Below are 21,712 nucleotides of genomic sequence, written 5' to 3' on the forward strand. Positions count from 1 at the left end.
TCCTGCACATCTAATTTCTAATGTTCATTTCACATGTTTATGGCAGCACAGTGGCATAAAGATGGCACAGCTGCCTTATAGCCCCATAAACCCGGGATCGATCCTGACCTCAGGTGCTGTCTGTGTGGAGTTTGCACGTTCTCCCTGTGACTGCGTGGGTTTCCTTAGGGTGCTCCGGTTTACTCCCACATACCAAAATGTGCAGGCTTGTAGGTTAATTGGCCTCTACAAATTGTCTCTAATCTGTAGGGAGTGGATGAGAAAGTGGGATAATGTAGAACTAGGTGTGAATGGGTGATCGATAGTTGGCATGGACCATCAGTGGACCAAAGAGCCTGTTTCCATGCTGCATCTCTAAACTAAACTAAATTAAATGTTTAGAGTTGGGACTCATTGGACTGCCAGTTTATTGCCCATCAAGCTACTTGTACTGCAGAATAATATAGTGGCCCAAAGATGAAATTAATATTTAGAACCCAAGTAATAAAGCAAAAGTGGTGAAAGTATTTGAAAGTTAAAGTATTTGAGGAGGCCAACTGGAATTGTTTCACCTTCTCAGTTTCATTGAACCAGATACACCGTCACGTTGTGATGTGAGAATGGTCAATGTCTGCTCGCAGAATCCAGAAAGAGGTATCATTGCCCCCGTAGCAGAAGTGTTAATATATTCTGTAACGGCGCTATGTTCCTTTCTTGAATTTTAATGTACTTTCCGATCCCATGCGCTCAGTCTCAGTGGAGGCACATTCACAATAGCTCACATCACTGGTTTGACTGATTTGCTACAGTTCTTAGCTAAACAAATCCTTCCTGTTTTTCTGACAGGAGTAATCTATACTTCACAATAGCTCCAGTTAGCAGAGTTCCTCCAAGTGAGAAGTTAACACTTGTACATATGTTGTACATAGTCAAGTCAGTAAAAAAAAACTTTTGTCCATCTGCACACCTCTCTGCCACAGAAACCTGAATGTAATCACATTAACTGGGTCTCTTCCCTTACATTTAGAACTATATATGGATCTTTTCTTTTATGTGTAGGAAAGAACTGCAAATGCTGATTTACACCAAAAATAGACACAAAATGCTGGAGGAATTCAGCGGGTCAGGCACATCTCTGCTGAAAAGGAATAGGTGGCATTTTAGGTTGGGACCCTTCTTCATACTGAGAGTCCGGTATGTCTGAAGACAGGTCTCTGCTGAAATATCATCTATTCCTTTTTCTTCAGAGATGCTGCTTGACCAGCTGAGCTACTCCAGCATTTTGTGTCTACCTTTGGATCTATTTTTTACTTTAGTTTCTGCTTCAACAATTTCTTGGGAAAGGGAATTTGAGGCGAGGATGCTTAGGCTTTCCTTTCATTAGATCTACTCACCTTCACTTCCAAAGGAAAGTAGGACTACACTCCAGGAAGCAGCAGTCATTGCTCCAATATTTCACATGGACAAGATTTTATAATCACATCAACTCCCTTCATAACCTTCATATCGGCCATTGCCTTCTGGTATTGGGGACCAATCTCCTTACTGCAAGCTGCAAGGAGTCGACCTGCTGATCTTTCCTGTAACTCTCCCCCTTTAAATAAATGGTCATTGATCTTGCAACACCAACAAGATAATGCAGCTGAGCTTTGTCAGGCTGCATTTGGTGGTGGGAACCTCATTGGATTGTCCCTATGAATTCAAGTTAACTCCAGCATGAGGAAATTGGTTTAAAAACATGGGAACAGTTGACCAACTGATCAGTTGTAGTGAGGTTACAGAACAACACATAACATCACATCTTATATTCCAATTGTAAATTCATATGGCTACATTTATTATGAAAACTAAGCATGAAATGTTCATAGATAGACACAAAGTGCTGGAGTAACGCAATGGATCAGGCAGCATCTTTTGTATGAACCAGCATCTGCAGTTCCTTTCAGCACATGAAACATTAATGTTGTATTGTCATTGTTGTACTGGTGGTGGCATTGCAGCTGATAGAAAGTACATCCAGCAATAGGATTCGTCGTATATTTTGTAGACAAACCACTCACAACCCTTGATTAAAATGCAGGCTGCGACATATTTCAGTTTAATATGAGTTTACCAGCACTACGCTGTCAATAGAAGAATAATATTACGTGGCCTTTTTATCTTGTGGTACAAACAGCTCTGAAAAATTGATGGAATTGTCTCAATATAGCTAGTTGATTTCAATATTGACATATTAGAAACCAGCAAAGGTTTTGAGCTCCCTCCTAAAGCCATTTCCTGAGTTATACTCAGCAAATTTAATATAACTCCTTCTAGTTCAGTTCTGCCTGTGCTATAAATTTAGATGAGTACAGGATGTCAAAAGGAAATTGCTCCGCTTTGAACATTGATAGGCTCCTCAGCCACTGGAGTTGTTCAATTTCCTCTCCGCCTGAAGCAGGAGTGATTTCTTCAAGATCGCTTTGAAGTTGATAACAATTTGCATTCCCAAATCTGACCTAGCTTTTACTTCCTCTAGGCAAGCTAAGATTATTGCCACTGTTTAATTTAGACATACAGCATGAAAAAAGACCCTCCCCCCCACTCCCCGTGTCTGAGCCAATAGACTTACAAACCTGCGTGTCTTTGGAGTGTGGGAGGAAACCGGAGCACCCGGAGAAAACTTGTGCAGTTACTGGGAGAATGTGCAAACTCTGTACAGACAGCAGCTGTGGTCAGGATTGAACTCGGGTCTCTGGTGCTGTAAGGCAGCAACTCTATTGCTATGCCACCATGCCACCCCAAACTGTTATTTCAAAGCATCTGTGAAAATCCTGATAGAAACTGGTATTTTCTCTGGAGTTTCATTAAAATTCCTATTTGTGCCTCATGTTCAGCAGGCACTTTGTCATATATTTAAATGGGGAATGTTTGATGAACTGAAGCCTGGAAACCCAATCGCACCCCAAAATAACGTGGCAAATAGTGGGGGCGCGGAACAATGTCCAGTTCAGTTGTTCTATCTCTGTCGTGAGGGATTTTCACACAGCCAAAAGGTTTTGTAAGACTCGAGGGACGGAGGAATTAACTTTTAAGAGTATTCAAGATGGCGTTTATTTGTTTGGATGCTTCTCTTACTGTCTTGAGGTGCTACTGTATTTAACTGAATTGGCCCAGGAAAATGTATTGTGAGTCACTTTGAACTTTGACCTGCCAATATGTCATTGATAATTCAAATAAAAATTAATTTATTTGTACCTTTTGAGCTATTTATAACATTCAGTCATGTTGTTTCTTGCAGTAAAATAGCTAGTTTTGCAGTTTGCTTTTGGTAGAAGATGCTCAAATATATATTCCACGAGTAAATGTAGCAAGGGATCCTTCATTCAATATAAGTCCAAGAGGTTTCAAGAAAACGGTGTAGCTCATTGATTTATCCAAACCGTAACTACATCAAATTGTAACTTTGTAACTTTGTAACAAATTGTAACTACATCAAATTGTAACTTGCTGGCTGGGAATGGAAATGGACATTAGCATCCTGCCTCTGCACCGTTCGGGCTGCTTTTCTTTCTTTCTCTCCAAATCATTGTATCTTTGTCTCTGGGACTCCATTCTCTCATTCCCAGAAGTCTACGTTTTTAGCAGATTTAGCCATGTCAAACAATTTGTAATCTAGTGAATTGTAAACCACTGGAAGAGAGAGATGAATTTCACCTGGTAAGAATTTCATTGTTCTATCTAGGATGGCAATAAAACACTCTTGAATCCTTTTAATAAGTACATACAGTAGATTTAATAGAAAAATAATTAATTTCGGTTCAGATTTGCTTACTGGACTTAGTGACATAATCATGGCCAATGGATGATAATATCTTTAAGTAAACAAACCAGAACCAAAATTGAGTCTGAAGAAGGGTCTCGACCTGAATGTCACCCATTTATTTTCTCCAGAGATGCTGCCAGTCCCGCTGAGTGACTCCAGCATTTTGTGTCTACTTTCGATTTAAACCAGCATTTGCAGTTCTTTCCTACACCGAACCAAAATAAATTATTTTTCCATGAATATCTATTGTACATGTTTGTTCGGCTCTTCATTCAAGTGTTTCAATGAAGGAAATGGAAATTGAGATTATATTAACCTAATGCTGATTAAGACAATCTAACTTTCATTCAGAAGGATGCTGAAGAAGACAGCATATATTTGAACAGACTATTCAATGTGTCATGTTCATTGAAGTGTAGGAATACCCAGAATCATACCATTTCTCACACCATAAAGTCCCAATAACAAAGGATAATTTCTCTCCAGAGGCTACCCCTATTGAACCTTTATATATAGAATTCTGGATAACTTTAGTTTTTTTTCATTTTGAACATTATAATTTAACACCAGTGGTATTAAATTATTTTGTTCACAATCAAAAGAATGCTAAAGTTATCCACAATTCTTTATATAAAGATTTCATTTATGAAATGGCAACATGCTACCAAAAGAAGAAATAATGTAAAACATTCAAGACTACATCTGCAGCCCAAGTCTTAAAAGTTGCTAGGAAACAAGTTTAAAATTATAATAATTCTATTATCTACAAAGATGTTACCTAATTTAATAAATGTTTGACAATTTAGACTGGTCAAGTTATCAACGTAGATAGGTCAAGGAATTGACAATTGTTTTCACATCTAATATTCTGTCCTCAACTCTGCAACTTTGGTAAATCTAGAATAAATGTATTCCATTACGGACATGAGAATGAACACAAAGTGGAATTCAATGTGAACAAAACCGAGTACATGTTATAAATGTACTGACAAGGAGCACAGGCATTACTTTCACTTTATGCTCTGCCGAATGTTTTCCATTTCTGTTACATCATCAATGCCCGTCAAACAAAAATAATCAACATTCCCAGGTAAAATTATATTCTCAGTTGCTTCAGTAGTAATGTTGCATGTTTGTTTGGCTCTAAAAGCCCTAGTCAGAGAGACTTTAAGCTGAATCATGACCAATAGGGAGGGTAGGGGAGTGAAAGATTATGAGGTGGAAGATCATGGAAACTGATTGGAGATCAGGACATGATCTGGTTGGAGAAGAAGGATCACAGTTACACTTGAAAGAGAGTCAAGTGTAATTGTGTGCATAAATTAATTTATTTAACTTTTAACCTGGGATATGTAGATTTGGTACACAAAATGTTTTGTGTACCTTTGATTCTCCAGCATCTGCAGTTCCTTCTTAAACACTATGTAGATTTGGTACTGGCTTTGAATAATGAGAACTCTCGATCCTCTGGTCATTTATTTACACCAAATCATTGGAAGCATTATCTGCAAATCCAGATTGATCAACAACTAATATTTATGTACAAAGGAAGTCCCTCGGCACCTCATAGAGGCATTAGCAAACAAAGTTTGGCACTGAGCCATTTGAGAAAATATCACACAAAAGCAAATAGAGATTGTAGTAAGCATCGTAAAGAAGGAGCAAGAGACAGAGAGGTTTAGTTTAGTTTATTGCCACAGGTAAAGTGAAAAGCTTTTTGTGACATGCTATCCAGTCAGCGGAAAAACTATATATGATTACTATCGAGCTGTCCACTGTGTACAGATACAGGATAAAGGGAATAATGTTTAGTGCAACATAAAGTCCAGAAAGATCTGATTAAAGATAGACCAAGGGTCTCCAATGAGGTACATGGGTAGTCCAGTACATGGGTATTCTCATTGGATTCCGGTCTATTAGCAACGAAAGACGATCCAGGTTGGTCGAGACACAAAATTAATATGAAAATGTAGTATGATGCACATAATCTCAACTGTATGCACTTGTTCCTAATTTCAACCTGAACAATACTAGTGTATTGCAATGTATTGAGTGAAACATAAAGAGTCACAGTCAGCTGCTCTCACAACACTGTGCCTATGTACATGTACAATAAATATACACTACAAAGTGGGCATGAGGGTCCAAAAGGCCTATTCCTGCTTCTATATCTTAAATGTAGGCACTAAATTACCTGATGTTGCCTCGTCACTGACCTGTTCATGAGTGCTTATTTCCATTCTAAGTTAATTCCTCCACTGAATTGTCTAATGGTTATGGTTTAGACTTGATTAGTTTTGCTTCTGGCATAATGCAGATATTAATACCTGCACATTTTCTAAATGCGATTTTGAAGCATCTATACTGAACTCCTCTCTGTAGTCTAATTTCAATTTTCTGGGTCCTTCGAAATTGGTTGATTAAGTATAATCAGGTACAATCAATCAATCAATCAATCAGATTTATTCATCACATACACAATAAAGTGCAGTGAAATGAACTTGCCAGCAGCAGTACAATAAAAAAGAACACACAATACACAAAAAAAATTAACACAAACATCCACAGCATTCTTCACTGTGGTGGAAGGCACAAAGTATAGTCAGTCCTCCTCCATTTTCCCCCGTGGTCGGGGCCATAACCTCTGCAGTCGCCGCTGCGGGTGGCCAGATGACAGGCCCTCTCGCCTGGAAGGTAAGTCCCAAATCGGTGCTTCCCTACCGGAGACTGTGGCTTCAGGATGATGTAGGCCGCTGGCTGGCAGTCGTAGCTCTTATCAAGGGATTCCAGGCGAGGGATCCCACTCCGGAGGGTAAGTCCATGCCGCGCCCGTGGCTAGAAGCTCCGCAGACCGCAGCTTCAAGATGTTGAAGGCTCTTCTCCGGGGGTCCCCAACGAGGGATCCCAGGCTCCGGATGCCGCACCCGCGGCTAGAAGCTCCACTGTCCGTGGCTTCAAGGTGTTGTAGGCCGCGGGCCGGCGGGTCGGAGCACTTCTTCTTGGGGGGTCCCCAACAAGGGATCCCAGTCTCCGGACGTGGCGCCCGCGGCTGAACAGTCATGGGCCAGCGATCAGAAAAGGTTCACGCTGCGCCTGCTGCTGAAGCTCCGGGCCCGACTTCGGGAAAGGCCGCACCAATCCTTGGTGTTAGGCCATGAGGGAGGCGACATGGAAAGCGGTTTCCTCCTTCACCACCCCCCACACTAGACACACCGAGAGACATTAAAACACACATTTGGACAGACTAAAAAAAACAAAAAAGTAGAAATGACTAGCACGCTGCTGGCAGGGCAGCAGTCTCGCAGCGCCCCCACCCACCTACAATTTAGGTACAATTTTGGGAGTTCCACTTGCTGATTGTCGTGATCCATTAAACATTTGATCTGGACAAAAGTTTTCAATAATTCTCTGTACACTTCACTCCTGGTATTTGGCAACACTTCAGTTAAATTTGCACCTTGCAATGGATGACGTTAATACTCCTGGTGTGCCCCATCTTAGGCGTGATGATCGCTTTCTAAGGAGGACCTGAGTCAAGTTTCCTTGACATATAATTCCTAGTTCCAAAATCGTAGGTCACCAGCATTTCTGACAGTTTATCGTTAAAATGAATCTGTAATTATTGTACTATCCATTAAACAAAATATCTTTTGCATTCCATGGCATTAAAAGGTTACTAATGTAGTGTCAGAACTAATCTCCATTAGTTTTCTTGTACATTGTTTCATTGGGACACATTTTCACATTTGTCAAATTCTAAATTGTTAAAAGGTTCTCATACAAGTTTTGGATAAAAAGCTGTTGAATGATAATTTTAAAAATTGCATTTTTAAATTACAATTTAATTTAAAAGTGCCATGCACCTGATATTTTGGTTCATTCATAAGGTCGTAAGTGATAGGAGCAGAATTAGGCCATTCGGCCCATCAAGCCTACTCCACCATTCAATCATGTCTGATCTATCTATCCCTCCTAACCCCATTCTCCTGCCTTCACCCCATAACCCCTGATACCAATACTAATCAAGTCACACATGATCTGTGTGCGGGTGTGTACATGCGCTTGTTCTTTATTCCAAACCTGAGCAATGCAGAGGGTATGGAAAAACACAAAGATTCATAAAGAACTGCTAGAATATGCGCGGCACTTTAACTGCATTGTGCATTTGTGTGTGCATCATAAATATTATACATGTACTACAACATGAAAAGGATATGACTAAGATTTTAGTATTTAGTTCAAATGTTTGTGCCATGTAAGGTCATTTCAATTTTGGTTCCAGTTCTTACCAAAGGAAGCTCAGCCTGCAAGCTTTAATTTCCTTTTGAGGCAGCAAGTGAAGGTGAGCTGCATTGCTTTGCTCCTTTGCTGCTTACCAATTTAACAATACAAGGACCAGTTCTCAATCAATCAATGGACCTCCGAATGATAAACTGTACATGGCCTAAATGTTATTTTTTATTAAATCTTTACAACATAGCGCGTTATCTTCGTATCACATGACTGGACTGCTTCAGTTATTTCTCCTGCCTCTTCTGATATATTGGGCTTACCGACCAAAGCTGCAGAATAGCAATTTGAAATCCTAAGCATTTAATTAAGTTCCATTTGGTGGGAATATTTGCAGAGGTTATCAAATTCTATACCCTTGCTGGTTCAAATGGTATCCACTTGCTGACAAACAGCTACTGCACAATGATTCATGGCACTAAGTCACATAAATCCCAATAATTGCAAGTTTATAGAGCCACACAGCATGGAAGCAGGCCCATCAGCTCACCAAATCAGTGGCGATTTTCAATCGCTCATTTACAATAGTTCTTCATCAATCCCATTTATTTTATTTTCTGCACGTATTTTCATTCAACTGCCCCCAGATCCTGCAACCTAGTACCTGTCACTGAGGCAACAGCTGTGCCATTGTGATGATTAATTTTTTTACAACAAATTTTAAAAAAGAATTCAATATTGTAGCACGGTGGTGCAGCGACAGAGGTGCTGCCTTGCAGCGCCGGACACCCGGGTTTGATCCTGGCTACGGGTGCTTATCTGAACGGAGTTTGTACGTTCTCTTCATGACTTGCTCGGGCTTTCTCCGGGATCTCCGGTTTCCTCCTGCACTCCAAAGACATACAGGTTTGTAGGCTAATTGGCTTGGTATCATTATAAATTGTCCCTTGCATTTAGGATAGTGTTAGTGTCTGGGGATTACTGGTCGGTGCGGACTTGGTGGGCCGAAGGGCATGTTTCTGCGCTATATCTAAACTAAACAATGCTCCTTTAAAAGCACAAATACCAACATATTTTAGCAGCAGACCCACAACCAGAACGGGCATTGGCTGTCTGCTTCAATACTCTAGGGCATCTCTATAGCCAGATAATAATTTCCAGTCAACTATTTCATTGTCGACCTTCTCAGATGGACATAAAATATCTCACGGTTACATTTGAATCTTTCCTATGTGTGGAATCTAGCTATGCATAAATTCCCACCATGCTTCTCTGTAACACAGCAATTACAGTAATTCAAAAATACTTAGTATTTATTTGTGAAGTGCCTTAGGTTACCCTGAAATCATGAAGAGTAATATACATTTTCATATAACAGCTTGTTTTGTAAAAATAGTTCAGGATTACATTCAAATTACCATTAAGTATGGATAGAAGTATGGGTATTAGTAAATTTTGTTAAAGTAGATATTTATAAGATAGTCTTAATTAGATATCAAATTTACATTTAAAATTTTATATAGACAGGTTTTTTATTGATTGTTAGCTGGGAATGTTGTCACTAAGATGCCACTCTTTCAAAGGCAAAGGTCTCAAGTGTGTCCAGCTTATCCTCAGACCCTCAATGCCTCGATTCTGGGGGGGGGGGGGGGTTCAACACATGTGTAAATAATTACTCTCCAAAGTTATGACGGCAGAATGGGAAATATCCCAAACAAAACGCTAACAATCTTTGATCATAGTCAGCTGATTGGATCTTTCATAAGGCCATAAGTGATAGGAGAAGAATTAGGCCATTCGGCCCATCAAGTCTACTCTGCCATTCAGTCATGGCTGATCTATCTCTCCCTCCTAACCCCATTCTCCTGCCTTCTCCCCATAACCCCTGACACCCCTTTCCTACAACGGTTTCAATCATTTTGCCTTAGTGTGGAGAATTGCAAATTACTAATTCAAACTTTAAGATGTAAAGTTGAGTTTTCCCATGGACAGTAATGTCAAGGAGCAATTTTCCTGCCTATAACTAAACACATGTTGAATTCAGCCCAACAATGCAGTTGCTTGGCTGAAACCCTTTGATAGTCAAACCTGCGGTACTTGTTTCTAATAATGACCACCTGGCCATTCCTTGTCACAAAGCCGGCCATAATTCACCATTGAGTAACGAGTAGATTGACTGTATTATTCAAGCCACAGGGGTGACAGATTTGGAGAATGAAAATGTCACATTGATGCAGCAGTTAAATGTAATTTGTAGCCAAATATGATAAATGTAATATGATAAAAATTAGTCTGGATCAGACTATTGATCAGTCTAGTGTAATATACTCAGCATGTCAAATGAAAAATGTAATCTGTCTTCATTTAAAAATCATCAAAATGACAACAGAATATTAAAATTATTATTAAAAGTTGAAAAAAGTCATTTCCCAGCTTTTTGGTGACCATTTATTCCATCATTCCCGAAAATGAAAGACAAGCTGAATCACTGCAATGGGTAATTAAGAATCGAGCACACTTTTTATTGTGATAGTGAGCTCATTCTTATGCAAGGGCAACAGGTTTATTTCCCTCCAACTTTCTGCATTTAGGCAGGTACATGAATAAGAAAAGTTGAGAGGGATATTGGCCAAACACAGGCAAATGGGACTAGCTCATTTATAAAACCTGGACATGGACGTGTTAGGCTGAAGGGCTTGCATCTGTGCTCTATGACTATAAGATCTTTCTGATTCATTTGTGAATGCCGCAGTGGTGCAGCAGTAGAGTTCCTACCTTACAGTGCCAGAGACATGGATTTAATCCTGATTACAGGTGCTGTCTGTATGGAATTTGTACATTCATTCTGTGACCGCGTGGTGTTCTCCGGGTGCTCCGGTTTCCCCCCACATTCCATAGACATGCAAGTTCTTAGGTTACTTGGATTCTGTACATTGTGCTAAGTGCGTAGGATAGAACTAGTGTATGGGGTGATGGCTAGTCAGTGCAAACTCTGTGAGCTGAAGGGCCTATTTCCATGTTGTATCTATAAACTAAACTAATTTGGGTTCTTTGGATAATTTGATTGTTTCATGGCCAATTTTTATTGGTATCATCATTTCATTTTATTTTTAAGTTTTCAAACTGCTACGCAGTGATTCAAACAGTAGATCCCTAGATTATTAGTACAACCATTTTTTGAACTGATATCATAACTACTCAACCAGCTTAACTATTATTTTGTCATATCCAATTTCTCTTGGCATGAGTACATTTTAATATAACAATTCTATCATGTTTTAGTGTAACACTTCGTTCCATTCATTCTAAGCAAGTTCCCACTACAATAGGTCCAAGGTGAGTTTTTAGTTCCTGAGGCAATCTATTGAATTGTTTATCTTTAGTGTTTCAGAAAACAGCTTCAAAATGATCTCATGGCCATCTATCATCTCAGACCTTCCCAACATCTTTTTTTTCAATTGCATATATATATTCCAAGTTTAAAACTCAGAAGACATTTTAACTCCAAATCACAGTGGAAAATATTGTATATGTTAACTAATATGTAACATTTAAACAATTTTCAATCACAATTCAGTTGCTCAGCACAAGCCTGTGTTAAATATACCCTTAGCTTAAGGTTTGAAATGAGATTTCATCACATAATTCCAACCAACATGCATGAGGAATTTTGACTGCTGTAAACTGAATATCAGATGGAGTCTTTGCCATGTGGGAGCAGTCACCGAGCAGATTGGAGATTTATGAGATCTGCTTATTTTAAGCAATTTGTTTTTCAAAGAGATTTTTCACAGCATGATTCGGGAATAATCCCATGTGACCATATTGTGCCAGAGTCAAAGGAGCACATATTGATGAATTACCTTTATCTCTGACCTGCACTTCCATCAAATCCTCTTCGATGTAAGAAATTCTGAATTAGCCTGATAACATGCGGAACATACCTTGCATAATAAGCTTTGGCCACAATGAATTAACCAGAGGACATGACCAGGATTATCTCCTTGAAAGAAAGCCATGGATTGAGATGAATCATGTGCATCATTTACTAATCCTGTTTAAGATGGTCAAAGAGGAAAGCTTCATGTTGACACTGCATATGCTGATTAACAAAAAAAAAGATACAATGTGCTGGAGTACCTCAGCAGATCAGGCAGCATCTCAGGAGAACCTAGATAGGCAGCGTTTCTGGTCGGGACCCTTCAACCCATCCCATAACGTTGCCTATCCAAAGCTTCATGCTGCTTTCCCACAATAAGAACATTAGATGATATATTGATTCTGCAGTAAAAATAACTTTTCCTGACAGCACTGTCCTTCAATACAGTTTGTGAAATTCTGGGTTGAAAATAGGTAACATTATTTCAGTTAACGCGTTGATATTGGCTTCAAAGTCAGGATTTGATCTGAAGTTTGTGGAATCAATGGATATGATTTGCATGCATCGGTTTAACTCTAGAGTACAGGGAGCATCTACCTTCCATGTTGCAGAATTCCCGAGGCCTCCCTCAGTCTCCATTGTGGCTTCCCTCCACCCCTCTATCCAATGTGCAGGGACACTGCTCCAGAGTTTACACTAAAACAATCCACTGTTTACACTAAAATAAATACTTAACCCTTATATATGCCAACAAACTACTTTTCTGCTAGTTTTCTGCTATCACTCAGTACATTTATCCAAACAAGGAAGTGGTAACTCCTAGATCATCTCACCATGCACTGGGCCTGATGTCAATGGCACTGTAAAAGGCCTTCACCTTCATTTGGCTGACCAGGGGAGCCATGTTGATGAGGACACAAAGTAACAAGCTCCCTTCTGTTTTTCCATTAGGTTTCATCAGCACTAGACGGGGATCATGTATAAGTTGGTAGAACCAGAGCTGTTCGTGGTGTGGTATCCCAATAACACAAGTCCCAACTGTACAGCACGCAGTATGGTTCCATAGCAACATCATTAAAACTTCAATAAAGCAAGTGAACTTATTAAAAGGTGTCAATATTTCATGGGTAGCTATTTTAATTCCTCACTCAAGATACACAAAGTATTTAATAGTGCAAGGATCTTGAAAATTCATTCTACAATGTCATCGTAAGATTTTGTCTGTGTTTGGAGAAAAATAATCGAGCAGTACAATTATCTAGTCATGGATGCAGGTCGATGAGTGGTGGTGAAATAATATGTTTCTATGTAACCCAGTATTAAAGCAAGGCATAATGAGCTGGAGTAACTTCGCAAAATCATGTAGCGTGTATGGAGAGCATGGATAGGTGACATTTCAGGGCTTCAGATTGAAGAAAGGTCCTGATCCAAAACCTCACCTGTCCATGTTCTCCAGATATGCTGCCTGACCCCACTGAGTTACTTCAGCACTTTGGGTCTTTTTATGTAAACCAGCATGTGCAGTTCCTCGTATCCTCAATATTAAAGCATATTATAAATACAGATTCCTATACAATGATCTTGTGTTATCTGTAGTAGTATATCAACCGGCCAATATCTTGATGGTCAATGATGATTAACCAGAGTCAAAAGAAATTGAATAATATTGACTGCAGGTTAGGATAAATGCCAAATGCTATTGAATTCTTAAAGGTGAAATGATACCAGGAATATATTTTATTTCAAATGCTTTGTATTGATAATGGAATCATATTCATTTCAATCATTTTTTGCTGAAATGAGGAGAGAATGACAATTTATTTTGTTGAGTGACTATTCGGTTGGTTTGGGTTTCATGACAAGCTTTTTAAGACTATTTTCAAAATTAATAGAATATCAGGATTGCTAGCATTCCCAAAATGTATACAGGAATCGCAATCAATTTTCAAATAATTACATTGTGTTTGTGGATTACATGCATAATGTGAATTTCTTAATCGGACTCGAAAATGAAATGAAACCTTTGCAGATGAGTGGAAATTCATACTTTTATGAAGATAAAAAAGAGCTGTAAAGTCAGCTTGTAGACAGTCCTCAGTGTAAGAAGTTAATATATGGATATCATAAACTAGAATACTGAATATAATAAACGCACTGCTACATTGTTGGAGTTAATACGAGCAGTTTGACCCATTAGAATGGTAATGGCATGCAAATGCTTTAAGTAGTTGCTCAAAATCTCTTTGTAATTTTATCATGTGGCTGATATTTTACACTTCTGTCAGATGCATTCTTTATTACTGTCTTTTCAGTGGTGTATAGCTATAATTTACCACGACATGCAGTGAATGAAATAGAACTTATGCCAGCCTAGATAAATGTGTCACGCTCTGATCCTGAGATGCACATCCATCTGTGAATGCCTTCACTGCACATCCTTCTACATAAACTAATTAAGTAAAAGTGAGATGATGGTCAATAATGCAGCTGAAAGGGTATATTTTCTCAAGTTGCATGCTCTTTTTTAATTTTTTATTTTTATTTTTATTAGCAGTAAAGTAAATTACATTAATACATCGCATATATCTTATTACATTATGTTGTACCACTTCATTTTTTGAGCTTTAAAAAAGATAGAAATAAAAGAGTAAGGAAAATAAGCAAGAGTCGAGAAAGTGCAGGAAAGTGTTGGGAGAAGAGAACCCCTTAGGGAAGGAATTAGAGAAGGAATTAAAGAAAAGAAATAAGACCCTAGAAAGAAAAGAAAAAAAAAGAAGAAAGGAAAATCAATCGCTCTAATGTAACACAAACTCCGCAAAAAAGGATATACCAACCGTGTTTTTATTAAAAGTTTATTTTATACCCCCTGTTACCAGATCCTGGTAGCCTTTATGTTTTAACTTATTATTGCACCTTATGCTTGTAATAGTTCCATAAATGCAGACCACGTCTTTTGGAAGTGATCTGCTTTGCCTGCTAGGAGGAGTCTCATCTCTTCCAAATGTAGTGTTTCGAACATGTTTGAAATCCACATTTTTATTGTTGGTAGTGGAGCATTTTTCCAAAATTTGAGTATAAGCTTTTTTCCCATTATTAGCCCATAATTAAGTAAGTTCTTTTGAAACATATTTAATTCTGGGTTACCTTCCGATATTCCAAAAATGATCCATTCTGCTTTGGGTAGTAGTTTTGTTTTAAATAATTTTGTGAAGATTTCAAATATTTCGTTCCAGTTGCATGCTCATGGCAAATAAAACCACAACGGCAGAACATATATAATATTCGCCTTTCAATATTCACCTTCTTTTGAGAAGATGTTTTAAATAAATCAACATAGTGGAGCACAATGTGTAATCTGTTATATAAATGAATCTTTTCACCTCTGGAATTTATGTTGAATCTAACCCACATTGAACAGATCAGACTTTCTCCTCTGTACTATGATAATGATTTTTCATTATAAAGGCAGAAAGAGATTTGGATTATCAGAGGTATGATAACGTTGATCATATTTTATTGGACTAGTATGCAGTGCACCGTAGTAAATGTAGATAACCAGAGGCATGGACATGAGACCGTGGGGAGTTGAGGAATTTAATTTCATTTTACTAAATATATCTGTAATATAAGTTTGACAATGGAACTCCCAGATACTCAAATAAGCTTGTTTGACCATGCAGGGAAGCAAATATGTGCCTAACTTGGTCTGGCCTGCACATCATTCTAGATCTGTTTTTGACAATTTTTAACTTACATCAGAAAAGTCTAATCAATTTTGAATTGAATTAGGGAATTTGAAATAAACTGCCTTGTTTACTTAGAAAAGGGAGACCATTAGCCTCATCAGGTCCATCCCAGCTCCTAAGATTATATTAATATCAAAGATAGACACAAAATGCTGGTGTAACTCAGTGGGTCAGGCAGCATCTCTGGAGGAAAGGAACAGGTGATGTTTTGTGTTGGAATCCTTCTTCAGGCTGAAGTCTGGAATTTGAAGACTGGGGTCTGAAGAAGGGTTCCAACCTGAAATGTCACCTATCCTTCTCGCCACAGATGCTTCCTGACCCACTGAGTTACTCCAGCATTTTTCAAGTCAAGTCAAGTCAAGTTTATTTGTCACATACACATACGAGATGTGCAGTGAAATGAAAGTGGCAATGCTCGCGGAACAACAAAACAACCAAACAAATTATAAACACAATCATAACACATATATTATTTTACGTAATAAATAATAGAAGGAAAAACGTTCTGTACAGTTAGTCCCTGGTGAGAAAGGCATTTACAGTCCGAATTGCCTCTGGGAAGAAACTCCTTCTCAGCCTCTCCGTTCTCACTGCATGGCAACGGAGGCGTTTGCCTGACCGCAGCGGCTGGAACAGTCTGTTGCAGGGGTGGAAGAGGTCTCTCATGATTTTGTTTGCTCTGGAGTTGCACCTCCTGTTGTATAGTTCCTGCAGGGGGGTGAGTGAAGTTCCCATAGTGCGTTCGGCCGAACGCACTACTCTCTGCAGAGCCTTCTTGTCCTTGGCAGAGCAATTCCCGAACCAGATGGTGATGTTCCCGGACAAGATGCTTTCCACCGCTGCTGCGCAGAAGCACTGGAGGATCCTCATAGACACTCTGAATTTCCGCAATTGCCTGAGGTGGTAAAGGCGCTGCCTTGCCTTACTCACCAGTGCTGAGGCGTGTGATGACCATGTCATATCCTCAGAGATGTGGACTCCCAGATATTTAAAACAGTTCACCCTATCCACAGGATCACCATTTATACTCAATGGAGTGTACGTCCTCGGATGATGTGCCCTCCTAAAGTCCATGATCAGCTCCTTCGTTTTTTTGATGTTCAAGAGGAGGCTGTTATCCTGGCACCAGAGTGCTAGATCAGCCACCTCCTCCCGGTAGGCCCTCTCATCATTGTCTGAGATCAGACCCACCACCACAGTGTCATCAGCAAACTTAATTATTGAATTGGTGCTGAACCTAGCCACACAGTCATGTGTGTACAGGGAGTACAATAGGAGGCTGAGGACGCATCATTTGGTGACTATCTTCAGTATAAACCAGCACCTGCAGTTCCTTCCCAAACACTTTGCATTCATATCAGTCCCATTCTGTCTATTATTTCCCTCTAATGCTGTAAAGTGTTTTCTTTTACATGCCCATCATCTTTCTTTTTATTCTCTTGCTATTTACCTAATCCATTTTATGGAAACCAAATAACCTACCAGCATGTCTTTGGGATGTGGTTGGAAACCAAAGTGCATGGAGTAAACCGAGGTGGTTACAGAGAGAATTTGCAAAATTCAAACAGCCAGTATTCAAGATCAGGATCAAACTGAGGTCAGGATTTAAGGTAAAAAAACAAACTGCTGGAGGAACTCAGCGGGTCAGGCAACTCCTGTGGGCGGAATGGACAGATGACATTTCAGGTCGGAATTCAATATTTTCACCAATGGGTTATAGGCTACCATCAAGAGGAACATGAGGTGCTGTCCTTCCAGTTCCAATTCTCTCTGTGGTCTAACTGGTAATGGAGGAATCCAAGGACAGAAAGGTTGGTATGGGAATGGGAAGGGGAGGTAAAATGGTTAGTGCCTGGGAGTTCCAGCAGGCCTTGGTGGGCAAAGTGCAAGGGTTTGGTGAAATGGTCACCCAGTCTACACTTGGTCTTGCCAAAGTAAAGGAGGCCAATGGTTCTGGAGCACCAAAAGCAATAGACAAGTTTGGAAGAGGTGCACCTGAACCTCTGTAGGCCTGGCCATGGGTGAACAAGGGGAAGAGGACTGGACTTTGTACCTTCCCTCACAGTGGGATCCATTGTGGGGAGATGTTTTTATGTTTTACGTTCAATTCTTTTTTAATGTGGTACCTTACTTTTATTGGTGTGCTGCAAATGGCAACTCAAATTTCACTCCTATCAGAAATGGTGTATGTGACAATAAATGTCCTTTGTCCTTTGCCTCACATGGAAGGCCTGTTAGAGCCGCAAAATGGACGTGAGAGAGGAGGTGTAGGGACAGGGGAAAGTGTCTGGGGTGAATGGGTGGCAAGGGATCAGAGAACGAGAGCTGTGGAGAGAATGGTCCCTGCAGAAAGGGGTGGGGACAGGAAAGGTGAAGGCAGGATTCATATGTCCCTAGAGCTCCGAGTCAGCAGCACTAACCACTACTGCACCACCGTTCCTTGCTAGAGATGCCGTGTCACATGAATAAAATATCTAATGTATAATTTAAGCCCAGATGCCGGCGAGCAATAATCCAAAAAACCTCCAAAGAATCACATTAACAATAGATTATGTGGAACTTAAAGATGCTTTAGGTGGAAAAACCTGTTCTGCAGAAATAGGGCTAATATTCATGCATTATTTGGGGTACAGTAGAATTACTCTTCTGGTGACTATTTTGTTTGATTTGGGAAACTGAGATTGTATGAAAACTCACATTGCAGGGCATGTAAAAAGCTGATAAAGGACACAGTCAAAAACACTCATGACTAATTCTTGTCTCACCACAGCAAACATTGGAGGCTAACCTTACGAATCTTGTGAAGAGGAACTCTGAGCTGGAGTCACAGATGGGCAGACTTATTCAGATCTGCCAACAAGTGGAGGTGAGTTCTCATACTAGCAAGTTGTTTGGATAACCTCACTGAAGAATAAACTAATGCTAACAAAGGGGAATTGAATCTTATTGGCACAAGCTAGACAGCTTATAAACAGAACTAACACACTGGTCATGGATGAGATTTGTTTTCTCATCAGTTTACGGGATGATACCCGGCTTCAGTCATTTGGAGTTAATTGGAGGTCCATGGATCTACTCACAAATGAGAATTTTCTTTACAAATTAAAGAAGTTTTCAGAAGATTGAATGAACTACTAAATAGCAAATGTTCATTCACCAAGTGAGTTTACTGATTTCAGAGAAAGATTCAGAGGCCATATGTTTCCTCTGATTATTCAAGGGCAGTGTTTGAGTGGGTAAAAGTTTTTTAAATTAGCAATTGTAATAAAAGAATTCTCCAGAAAAACGTTGAAACTTTTGCATCACACATGTGTCGAATAACAAGCAGCTCGCTGGATCCCTTCAACATATTATCTATTTGATATAATATGTTATGTTTATGATTGCTTCATGGTAAGAAAATGATCACAATAACATAACGTAAAAACAATACGATATACTTGGGAGAGTGTCAAAAACCAGTACGCGCACACTTGCCATTTGACAAATGGGTTCATTGGGCGAGGCAAAAATTTCAATGGTTTCTGGAGAATTCATTTTTTCCAAATTGCTATGTTACTCCACCAGGATTTGAGGGACTGAGTCATAGGGAAAGGTTGGGCAGGCTTGGAGCACAGGAGGCTGAAGGGAGATGTTACTGAGGTGTATAAAACCATGAGGGGAATAGATAGAGTGAATGCACAGTCTTTTACCTAGGGTAGAGGAATCGAGAACCAGAGGACATACGTTTAAGGTAGGAGGAGAAAGATTTCATAGGAACCAAAGGGCAACTTTTTCAGTTGAGAATGGTAGATAAATGGAACAAACTTTCAGAGGAGGTAGTTGGAGGAGGTATTATAACAGCATTTAAAAGACACTTGGACAGATACATAGATAGAAAAGGTTTAGAGGAATATGGGTCAACTGTGGGCAAATGGTACCAGATTATTTGCCACGTGGGGGCTGGGCTGAAGAGCCTGTTACTGTGCTGCATGACTATGGCCAGAATCCCACACAAGCCCTCTTTCCTCCACAATCTATAACAACAGAACAAATCCTAATTGAATTTTATTTTCATTACATAATGTAATGTTAGATCACCTAAATCATCTATTAAATACTAATGCAACCTCCAGTATAAAATATAAGGGTTGAAATCTCCCCATAGTGTTCTTAGCAGCCTGTAAACACAATTTGAAGAAGTTGTTAACGTTTTACTTTACAGTGAACATGGAACCCAAATGAATTTATAAAACACTGCAGGAAGCTATGAAAAGCTCCAACTAATTACAACTATCTTTTTATCATCTTCAACTCCTGCATTGGTATATTTAAAGGCTGAGATTTCAACCAGGCTTCATTTCTCACTACTATAATCACTGAGTCAGTCTGTGCATTCTAAACCTGACTCTAGGACAAAATTTCAAACATTGACTATAACACAACACCGATGAAGGTGAATAAGGTGTTTTCCCTTGCATGAGCTATTAAACCAGCAGCCCATCTGCTCGATTTAGTTCAGGTATTTACTAAGCATCTTCAACCACCTATGGATTTATGCTAATGCTCCAAATAATACTTTTCTCACATTCAAAAATGATGAAATGTCTATTGTTTCATTTTTGTTTGCAGAATCTTTCTGTATGGAAAATAGTGACCATATTTACTTTTTTTTTAAAATTGCAGCTCAGTACACATATAATAAATGTACTGTGTATAAATTACTTTAGATATTTGTAATGCAAGGCAGTCCAATAAAAATGCACTTTCTCTTTCATTACTTCATCTGACGTGACACACCGAGAGGCAACTTTTTAAATTAACTGCTACTCCTTCCTGTTGTTAGTCCTTGGCCCGTTAATGCTCACCTTAGTTTATATAATTTAGCATAATGGAGGTGAATCCACTTAATATTTGTGGGCATCACTTCCAGTTTCTTACGTTAACAGCAAAGATCCTATAGCAAGCAAGATAGATCACTCGACGAAAAAGACGTATGGTCATGGGCTGATTTATGGTTAATTTTCGGCCCCATTTCCGTAACCGGCTTCCGTCTCCGCACCAAAGATCCCATAGCGGATCACTAGTGCAGAAGCCGGTTATGGAAAAATCCTCGTAAAATAAAAGTTATTTGGGAAAAATCTTCTCCTCATTTTCAGAATTATAATTTATTAACACAAACTGTTCCCCTACAACGTTGATCACACTGCGAGTCGGATCGGGTCGGGTTATTGAAATGGATGAAAAAAAGGCCCACGTTCCACTCCGTAGCATACTACACGTCAGCCAATTGCATTTAGAAGGAGTGATCTATCTTGCTTGCTATAGGATCTTTGGTTAACAGTGCCAGTAAAACATTCAGAAATGACAGATAAATTCAGCAAACCTGCCAGTACATTCTCAAATTCTAAATAAATTGACCATTATTTATTTTTATTCTAGAGTAAACAAACAATAGCAGCACCAGCAACCCATGTCTTCTTTTTGTAGCCTACTCCACCTGTCCACACAACATTTGTCCTGTTCTTCCCATTAATAGTTTCGTGCCCGAGAGGTTCTGTCAAATTTCTGAGCTGCTTAATTTCCATCGAAAATAAAGTAATTCTAATTGGTACTTTTGTAGTCTCCGGAAGCTTACAGCAAGGCTGGGAACAATTTGTCACAATATTGTTGACAGTGGTTTGGCTGTGGGACAAACAGACAGTAAGACCCTTAGGAATGTAGTAGTCCGAATAGACACCATCATCGTGGTATTTATAAAAGGGTAACCCCTGATCTCTTTATTTCCGACATGCTCATTCAGAAGTAACGGTGCAATTGATAAAAGCACATCTGGAATCTTGGAATTGGATTTAGTCCAAACAGGCTGAGGGATGAGAATGCCGTCTCCCTCTGCTGATTGAGAATGTATGATGGGGCAGTGCAAAGGGTGCTTTATTTTTATACCATGCTCCCCAGGATCGAAAAAAAACTCAAGGAAGCAGCATCCTTTATCTAATGCACGCTATGCGTGAGTTTAGAATACATTTGTAAAAATTGTTAAATAAAAATATTTCACGCAACGATTTTAACGATGCATCTTGAACCAAAATG

At 39.3% G+C, this 21,712-nt stretch overlaps 1 protein-coding gene across 4 annotated transcripts in view; it reads left to right on the plus strand.

Annotated features, from left to right (window-relative positions):
* Window positions 1–21,712, plus strand: part of LOC129702126 (probable E3 ubiquitin-protein ligase MID2) — a 188,453-nt gene that overhangs the window by 131,014 nt on the left and 35,727 nt on the right. For all 4 annotated transcript variants that reach the window (XM_055643718.1, XM_055643715.1, XM_055643716.1 and 1 more), the window contains exon 3: window positions 18,411–18,506. In XM_055643718.1, the coding sequence (XP_055499693.1) occupies window positions 18,411–18,506 (96 nt within the window). The remainder of the gene's footprint in view (window positions 1–18,410; window positions 18,507–21,712) is intronic.

This window comes from Leucoraja erinacea, chromosome 12, assembly GCF_028641065.1.
Source record: "Leucoraja erinacea ecotype New England chromosome 12, Leri_hhj_1, whole genome shotgun sequence".
Lineage (NCBI taxonomy): Eukaryota > Metazoa > Chordata > Chondrichthyes > Rajiformes > Rajidae > Leucoraja > Leucoraja erinaceus.